This window comes from Seriola dumerili, unplaced genomic scaffold, assembly GCF_002260705.1.
Source record: "Seriola dumerili isolate Sdu_G_001 unplaced genomic scaffold, Sdu_1.0 BDQW01000138.1, whole genome shotgun sequence".
NCBI classification, from domain to species: domain Eukaryota; kingdom Metazoa; phylum Chordata; class Actinopteri; order Carangiformes; family Carangidae; genus Seriola; species Seriola dumerili.
In genome coordinates, this window is record NW_019174393.1 from 12032615 (window position 1) to 12042504 (window position 9890).

At 41.7% G+C, this 9890-nt stretch overlaps 1 protein-coding gene across 1 annotated transcript; it reads left to right on the forward strand.

Moving 5' to 3' along the window:
* The first annotated feature begins 1164 nt into the window (after positions 1–1164).
* Positions 1165–9122, forward strand: LOC111225076 (sodium- and chloride-dependent GABA transporter 2-like). The gene is made up of 15 exons (XM_022749835.1): positions 1165–1205; positions 1572–1763; positions 2494–2628; positions 2960–3100; positions 3190–3277; positions 3379–3511; positions 3762–3896; positions 4798–4901; positions 5080–5204; positions 5325–5437; positions 5577–5714; positions 7179–7281; positions 7426–7526; positions 7688–7858; positions 8041–9122. Exons 1-15 carry the CDS (start codon positions 1199–1201, stop codon positions 8188–8190), a joined length of 1836 nt encoding a protein of 611 aa, XP_022605556.1. The 5' UTR covers positions 1165–1198; the 3' UTR covers positions 8191–9122.
* The last annotated feature ends 768 nt before the right edge of the window (positions 9123–9890 follow it).

Below are 9890 nucleotides of genomic sequence, written 5' to 3' on the forward strand. Positions count from 1 at the left end.
TCAATTATTTTTTGCTTTACTTGGCTAAAAAAAAAAAAAAATCAGAATGTGACTCATGAATCATGCTTTTGTGAGTTATGGCCATGTTATTTAGAGGTTGATTGATTTTCAAGTTGCAAGTTAAACTTCACATTTCCTGTGTTACTCATTAGCTCCATTAGAGGAAAGATGTGGTTGCATGTTGTGCAGCTCTGCATGTTAAATTACATGTTACGTGTGTTTTTTTCCCCCCTCACTCGTGAACAGGAATGTCTCTTCTTACACCAACTCGTCACGTTACTGCTAACAGAGTGACCATCTCAAACATTTACATCCATTTATTTTCTGATTAAGCATTTTGAGATTTGAGTTTTTCGACATCAATCCTATTGGTGGAAAAAGCAACAGAATACATAAATGCAGAAATATTTGCGAAAGAGGGGGGGGGGGATTGCGGGTGGGGGCTGGGTGGTGCGTGCAGATCTCCGCTCCTAACTCAGCGAAGTCAAATCCGGTGTGAACTGACCTCAGCTGCTTTAGCCTCCATCCAAGTGACTCACACCTCTGTCGCTGAGGATATTGCTGGAAATAGGCAGTCACACAGGGCTTCACCCCCCCACCCCACCCCGTGTCACCTCTCCTGTCTGATGCCCTGAAAGGAATTTAGGGTTGTAGTCAGATCACCAACCAATGATGGAGATGTGTCTGTTAAAGCATGATTACCATTTATTCCTCCACAGGGATGGAAGATGTGTCTGTGTGTATTTTGGGTAGAGAGATTTCAACAAGGAAATTAGCATAAATCATGAGGAATCATGATGAACATGACCTACAAATACATGAATCCTAAATTCAAACCCTTGCTATAAGCATTTTTGATTAAAAAAAAAAAAAAAAAAAAAAATTTTTTTGTGTGTTTTTTGGAGCAATTTCCAAAAAGCACACTTGGGGTACATGATCCTGTTTTTTTTTTGTTTTTTGTTTTTTATAATACAGTGTCTTTAGCAGAGACCTTATTTTAACCATGGAGTGATGAAGATGATGTACTTTGCTCTGAAGGGGGGCAGACATAGGGAAAGAAAGCGGAGGCTGGCCTAGTTTAGCATTACAAACCCCCGCCCCTCTCCTGTCATGTTAAATACTAAAACTTGAGCATTTTCACACATAAATCTCCTGACACGGCTTCGCTCTTGAAACGAGAGTTACACGCAGCGCTGTAATGAAAGGTAAGTCAAGCATGGACACATTTCAGTGTTTTAAAATCATTGAAATCATTTCTTTCTTTCTTTCTTTTGATAATGTGATTGCTGTATTTTTTTTTAACTCACAAAGATTGCATTGTACTTAACTGAAGCGGCTGCTATTAATAATGTACACAAAGCTCAGAATTGAGCTTATTTTCTGGCAAATCTTTAGTTTGAAAAAAAATGAAAATAGCATCTCTTTATATTCACAGAGTTTTAAACATTGAGTTTCTTTGGTGTCTTTGCTGCCTCTTGAAGGCCTTCTTGACTGATACTGAGAAACAGGGAACATCAACCAGCTTCTATAACCTGCTGCAACGTTCCCATTCCTCTGTGTCCGCGATGTAGGAGACGCTGCAAAAGCAGGCCTCCCCAATGGCGTCAGCCGAGCCAAGGACCCGCTGCCCCCCTCGGAGGAGAAGATGGAGGAGCGGGGCCAGTGGAGCAACAAGATCGAGTTTATCCTGTCAGTCGCCGGCTCCATCATCGGCCTGGGCAACATGTGGCGCTTCCCTTACCTCTGCTACAAGAACGGAGGAGGTGAGTGTGTGGTGAACTTGGGTCAGTTTGTGTGTCCCTGCGTACAGGCGGGTCAACAGTGGCAGAAGCTACACCCCCATAACTTTTATATATGGAGGTGTATACAGGTATGTCAGACTCAACCATGCAACCATGAGTACAGCTGACACAAGACTGGGGAGAACGTATTCAGAAACCCTCACACAGGGCATGGCAGAACACCTGAGCACATCAAAAGTCTCAGATGGAGATCTCAGGTGAAGGAAATAAAAACAGATTGTGTGTGTGTGTGTGTGTGTGTGTGTGTGTGTGTGTGTGTGTGTCCCCTATTTGCTTTTGGACATGCCTGTGTAGCGGCTAAATTGGACGCCCCTCTCTCTCCCTCCATGGGGGTGGCAGGGGTCAGGGTTCAGGGCTGAGCGGGGTCAAACAGCTGTTGTTGCTCCTTGCTCACAGCAGCTGTCCCTGCGGAGAGGCGGAAATCTGAGCACGGCAAACATCCTCGGCCACCCGACGGGACGTCGGGATGACCCTGGTTTGTTAAGATTTTAGCTCTGACTCAGTGTCCTCACTGATTTCCTGTTGATGCTCTGATTTCCCCCCCGAAAGTCCAAAGACACGGCAGTCAGGTGGATTGGAAACTCTTAATATCTCTTAGAATGAATGGACGTATGTGTCTGTTCACACAGGAATGGTGTTTACCTGCCTTGGACCACTCTAACCCAGAATCCTTTGCTCTTTCTCAACTCAGGTGCATTCCTCATCCCCTACCTGATCTTCCTCTTCACCTGTGGCGTTCCAGTCTTCTTCCTGGAGACGGCGCTGGGCCAGTACACCAGCCAGGGAGGCATTACCTGCTGGAGAAAAATCAGTCCCCTGTTTGAAGGTAAGGAGGACAGGTGTATCACCTTAAGCAACAGGCGTGTTAATGAATGAGCCTATTGGACACAGGGCCCAGGGGCCCAAGAGGTCAGAGGGGGGCCCCTGTACTGGATCCTCTGTTTGAGGTCACTGTTATAATAATCACCACAAAAACAGAGACTCAAAACGACTATGAAGAGACAAAAAGATGCAAAAATAACCACAAAGAGAAAGTGTCTTTCAGTCTGAGGCTCTTGCTTGTTTGGTTTTGCAAAATTCACTGGTTGATTTTCACATTTCACAATTATTGTTATGATTTGTGGCATACTCCATGTACTAAAATGTCATTTCTGCAGGTCTCGGCTATGGTACCCAGGTGATAGTGACTCTGTTGAACTTCTACTACATCATCGTTCTGGCCTGGGGGATTTTCTACCTGTCTTTCTCCTTCTCTTGGGACCTGGCCTGGTCATCCTGCAACAACACATGGAACACAGGTAACAAGTATGCATTAAAATACAGCAGAGGCTCCCACTGATGTCTTTGATATGTTTAAGAATTTCTCCATTTTGTCCCCCCCCCCCAGAAAACTGTGTGGAGTTTCAGAGGAGAAACACCTCAGTCAACCAGACAATCAACCTGAATGTCACCTCTCCTGTCATCGAGTTCTGGGAGTGAGTTTTCAAACAGCTGAACTTCCTCCTGATGATGATGCATTACTCATATAATCCCAACAATAATGCGTCAACCTTGTGTTTCTTTATTGCCTCTCCAGGAGAAGAGCGCTGAGAATTTCCCCAGGCATTGACCAAATGGGCTCTCTGAACTGGGACCTGGCCCTGTGTCTGTTCATCGCCTGGGTCATGTGCTACTTCTGCATCTGGAAAGGGGTGAAATCCACAGGAAAGGTGGGTGAGAGGTGATTCAGAGTCTTATCCTAATCTGCACCTCAGTGAGAGCGCAAGAGAAAATACCAGGTGACCCTTTCTTTATCTATTATAACAGATCTAGGTCAAATTAGGATGACATCTGGTGTTTATTTTTTCTTATTGGCATGATTCTTGTTTGCATATTTAACATCACTATGTGTGTGTGTGTGCGTGTGTGTGTGTGTGTGTGTGTGTGTGTGTGTGTGTGTGTGTGTGTGTGTCTGTATAGGTGGTCTACTTCACTGCGACCTTCCCCTATGTGATGCTGATTGTGCTGCTGATCAGAGGGCTCACGCTGCCTGGTGCTGGGATTGGCATCCAGTTCTACCTTTACCCTGACCTGGGACGACTGGCGGACCCACAGGTAGCAAGATCTCGCACGCACAAGAAAATTTACTGAACACTGCTGCATGTATCTGGTATGTGTTTAGCTACCTAACCCTAACCCTAACCCCTCCAACCACAAAAATCCCAATGAGGGCCTTTTCTGTGTTCTGCTCCCCGTGGGCGAGGGCACACCAGGTGCAGGTATCCCATGGTTCTCTGCTAGGGGAGCCTAGTTACTGCTGGGTCCATCTGCTCTCCATGAAAGAGGCAGGGAGTGCAGGGATCAAGTCCGGGGCAGGACACCGCTGAGACTATAAACACGAGCTCTACCAGGACTGTAGAGCAGACAGACTATTAACCAGGCCTCTTCTCGATGGGAGAGGAGTTTTAACTGGCTCTCCTCAGCTCAGAGTAGCAAAGGTCCAATCAGAAAGGCTCTGTCAGAGTCTCCATGTCCATAATTCTCTCGTTGTCAAGTTCTGTTATTATTTTGTCGTCTCCATCTGGCTCAGCCCTGTCTTCGTTTGTAATTCAGCCATTTATTCTGATATGATAAGGGATGTGTTTTAAGATGACCTGTCACTAGAAAAAAATATCTGATTCAGCTGTCCGTCACAGATCCTGCACTCTCTATATCCATATAATCTTGGTTTGTTAATCAGTGTTAAGACGAACAAGACCAATGACAGATTTTTTAACAGTTTTACTATTGTGCAACTGCATTGGTCAATGATTGTGCATGGGGAAACTTAGCATGTGAATTCCTTTGGATTGTCCAAACACTGGATAGCACGTTTGCATATATACATCAGCCTAAGTGTGTGCATGCTCCTATGCTGGATATGCATTTTTGCACCACTTTAAATTTCAGCAGCTTTTTTTTTTTTTTTTTAAATTAAAGAAATCTTTTTACATTTTTTTTCTTCTGTGTGTCTTAGGTGTGGATGGACGCTGGCACCCAGATCTTCTTCTCCTACGCCATCTGTTTAGGGTCGCTGACGGCTCTGGGCAGCTACAACAAATACAACAATAACTGTTACAAGTATGTAAGCAGTGTCTAATAAGCAGGAGGTTCTTTTTAAGATTATGTAAAATCTTTGCACAACATTTCTCAATCTGCTGCAGAATTATACTGAAAATATCAAATTCCCAATTACATTTTCTATGAGTTACAGTATATTTGTTCCACTGCTATAATAAAAACCTGCTGTCTGTTGCAGAGATTGCCTGTCACTGTGCTTCTTGAACAGCGGCACTAGTTTTGTGGCAGGCTTTGCAATCTTCTCCATCCTGGGCTTCATGTCTTATGAACAGAATGTTCCCATCTCAGAAGTAGCAGAATCTGGTGAGGTTTGCATAAACTAAGGAATACAAACAATAATCTGTTTTTATCCTTAGTGCCAGGATTTTTTTTTTTTTTTTTTTATCAGTTTAAGTTTTCAGTTTAAGTTGTTTTTCTCTATAGGTCCCGGCCTTGCCTTCATAGCTTACCCCCGTGCTGTGTCCATGATGCCCTTCTCTCCTCTGTGGGCCGCCCTCTTCTTCATCATGATTGTTTTTCTGGGGCTGGACAGCCAGGTAGAAAGTCCTGCACTACATTTAGTTAAAGAATGGTCCTTTCAAAACTTTTCATTTCCCACAGCAATAAGGATCACTGAACAAAAACTGTGTCTACCTGTCCTCTTTCCCTTCTTCCCTCTGTGCTCCTTCCCATCAGTTTGTGTGCGTCGAGAGCCTTGTGACGGCGATAGTCGACATGTACCCCGCCGTGTTCCGCCGTAAAAACCGCAGGGAGCTCTTCCTGTTAGGTGCCTCCCTCTTCTCCTTCCTCATGGGCCTCATCATGCTGATGGAGGTAGGGGTCACACTCTGGGACCACGCACACTGATGCAGGCTGTACACACACAGATGCATGCACAGAGACAAAGATCTGCAAGCATAAACTCACTGAGGTTTCCCCGGGCGATAACAGTATTTTCATAGTAAAAGTTTTCCATATTCAGTGTTTGAAAATGTTTCATTTTTAATACCTAAGGTGTTTTAACTCATGATATGTTTCCTAACGTGATGAAATTGCTTCCAAAACAGCATTGAGATAATATGCTATTAAATATCTCCTCTGAGACGAATGCAATATGTTACACACACATATACACACTCCAAATCAGGCTGTTGCTCGAGGAGGGGGATAAACCAGGTCAGGATGTTTTTTTTTTATGTTGAAATAAATTCTTACGGAGTCCAACATGGTTGACATGGTTTCACCTCTGCACAGCTGGAAACATGAATGCTCTGCAGAGGTGTCAACAAGTCATCATTTTGTAAGTACAAGCAAGTCAAAGGTTTTGTGCAACACGTCTCAGGTAAGTCTCAAGCGTTGTTATGCAGCGCCCTTAGTCATAAATCCTGTCTGAAGTCTCGACATTTTGAGCTTCAGTTCCTTTAAAAACTCTCTATAATAAGCTTTATAGAATTGGTATTTTTAAGTACTGCAAAAAGATGCCACATCCAAAATACTTATGTTAACATGTCATCTAGATTTAGTTTGTGCTAAAACACACACACACACACACACACACACACACACACACACACACACACACACACACACACACACACACACACACACACACACACACACACACACAGACAACATAGTAGTCATTGCAAATGAGGTAACGTTGCCTTAATGGGCAGCTCAATACAGTTTGGTACTTTTCCTCATCAACATGAATGAAATGACCTTGAAACAGATTCGCTGTACTCCACCCACACTTCGCTTTATCAGCCGCCCTCTGTCAGTGTCTCCAGTCTGTGGCAACAATATATAAATATAAACAGCTGAGACATTTCAGTTTATGCTGGATATATTCATGAACCATATATGGTAGAATAGATTTTTTTTCTGCTAAGTCATACTCGTACAAGTCAAGTTGAAGATTTTCAGATTTTTTAAAATTTTTTAAAATTTTTTTTTACTTTTGAAGTCAGAAAAAACAAAAAAAGTCCCATAACTTCATCACTTTTTGTAGTATCTACACATAAACAATGGATTTCGCTTTATTTCCTCTATATGTAATATATATATAAATATATAATATATATATAAATATATAATTCTGTCTTTTCTATTTCCCTGTGGTTTGTGTATGTTCCAGGAATTAGATGTTCAACTCGCAGAGCGTAAACTGGGCTAAATTTCAATTTAGTTCATTAGACCATTCAATGAAATGTCAGTCAGTTTTGTGTGAAAACAAATAGATTAAATGATGCAGGTTATTTATGACTAAATACTACCTCTCTCTCTCTCTCTCTGTAGGGGGGCATGTATGTCTTCCAGCTCTTTGATTACTATGCAGCCAGTGGCATGTGTCTTCTCTTCATGTCCATCTTTGAGACTGTCTGCATTGCATGGGTCTATGGTAAGCTGGTATCCAGACTGTTTTTTTAAATTTTTTTTTATTATTACTATTATTAGCGTAGAGTATTTGTTGACATTCAGCTGTGGGTTTTAAGGTGCACGCATGTTAAAACGTCTTAAAAACGTCTTTACTGTGTTTTTGCAGGTGCAGATCGCTTTTATGACAACATCGAGGACATGATTGGCTACCGCCCGGGACCTTACATCAAGTACTGTTGGTTGTTCTTCACCCCGGCCACATGCATTGTGAGTATCAACAAACTAATGAAGTTGTAAGCCAAGGCTTTCCGAAATATGACAGAGGCCGACCACACCCGAGGCCTTCGCCCCTCTCCTCTTGCAGAAATGAAAAGAAATAATTTGCCGGTTCCTCACCAATAGTAATATTTGTCCACATGTTTCTGCAGGGTACCTTTGCCTTCTCCCTCATCAAATACACGCCTCTGAAGTACAACAATGAGTATGTGTACCCGTGGTGGGGCTATGTCATCGGCTGGCTGCTCGCTCTCTCCTCCATGGTCTGCATCCCACTGTGGATGGTGTACAAGATCAGCACTACCCAGGGGACACTCCGAGAGGTAATGTTAATCCGGAAAGAGAGAGACCCATGGCACTTCTTAACTGTGACATATCTTGGTCTTGTATCAGACTTAATTTCCTCTGGTCTTACTCTGAGTGACTTGGTCTGTAGCCCCTCTGAACTTGGTCTTGACTTAAAAAAATAACTACACCCCATTAACACTGATTTATTTTTCTACAGCGCATCCAGCTGCTCATCACACCATCTGATGATTTACCCAAAACCAAGAGGGAGCAGGAGAGGTTATTGGCCATCTTTGCCCCTGAGGGAGATGCCACCATGACTAGAAACGGCTACTTTCCTGTTTTAGAGAGAGACTCCAACGTATGAGGCCCCAGCGGTGAAGTGTATCGGAGAGACATGTGGGTTTTGGTTCCATTATTGACTTGCTGCAACCCTTCCTCCATCCCAGAGATCACTACAGGGAAAGATACAACAAACATCACATCATCTACTTTAATACATAACATTTATGGAGGACTCAGGAGTTGGGTTTGGCAGCACCTGTACATTTCAGGAAAGAAAGATAAGGAAAATTAAATTAAAAAGTAGTTTGGCATTTATTGGATTACTTAGACGTTTTAGAGGGGACAAGGGCATTTTTTCAGGGACAAAAGTAATTTGCTCTATTCAAACTGAAATCCATTAATATGTTGGCATATATTGTTCAGCTCTGCATTTCATAGACAATGTAAATACAGTAGTTGGCTGAAATGTATCAGCAGTTGTTCAGTCAGCATCGTTCAGAAAAAATGTCACAAGTTCATAATAGAAGTTAATGGCATTTTCATTTCATTTAAATATGGTAACGGTAGAGACAGACACACAGGTTCCTCCAAAAGTTTCAAAATAAATGTTTAAGTCTGCATGTAAGGATGAGTTTTGTGTAAATGTATATGATGGCAAAATCAGTGAGAGTACAGGATAATCATTTGTTACCACTAAAAAGTGGGCTACAAGTCTCCTCGTGTATCTGACATCACTTCATGGCTTCTGAGTCATACTTGTATCATATATTGTATTATCATAACTGATTGGGGGAATTTTCCTTTTTGTATTTACGGGAATTGAAATAAAATGTTATATTTTACCGAATAGACTGTGAAAATATAGAATGCTAGTGAGAATTATAATTATAGCAATGTAGCAGGGCAGTAGTTTTAGGACTAACATAGTACAAACAATGTAGTTTCATATTTTGTACTGTAACATAATATGACTGTACAAATAAATGTGAATCTTGTAAGTACGTTTTTAAATAAACATGCTAATTTTAAAGTTGTCTTGAACCATTTTACGACGATGTTACTGTCATTTCTTTTCTCTGGTGGGAGTGAGAAAAAACCACTGCTGAAGTTATTGTTCAAAATTTTAAAGGAAATCTTTCATTGTGAACTGGAGACATGGAGTCTGAAAGGCATGGGCATTTGGGCAATCAGGGAGGCTCTAATGAAAAGATAGGAAGTGTAGGACAACATTAGACTTAGAGGCCGTACATCACTGCCAGTGGCACTTTTGTTTATTTTCTAGAATACCCCTTTGAATTATTATGTAACATTATACATATCATCTTTATCATTATTTATTCATAATTGTTCTTACTTTATGAATTCATTATTGATATGCAATGAAAAAATTTAGTTTACATAATGTGTCTCTGCATGATATCAGTGCTGTGCTTCCCATACTAAGGACCTGGCACTCTAATAAAAGACTTTCAGGATTAAGCATTTTACTGTTGCACAGTAGGAAAGAATGTCTCATTTATGATCAGGAAAATCAGGTTAAAAAATGGACAGTTATTAAATTAAATATCTGACTAGGTCCATTGACTAATTCTGTACTAGATATGGCTATTACATATTGAGCTCATGATAAAAAAAATATCAAATGCTCCTGGATAAAGAAGTTGGTGAAGACAGTTTCTCAGACATCAAAAATGCTGTGCAGCCACAATGATGGGGCAGTTTTGGAGCATTTTTCTAGAATAAGTTTACCACTAGGTGTCATGCTACGCCTTAGCTGTCAGT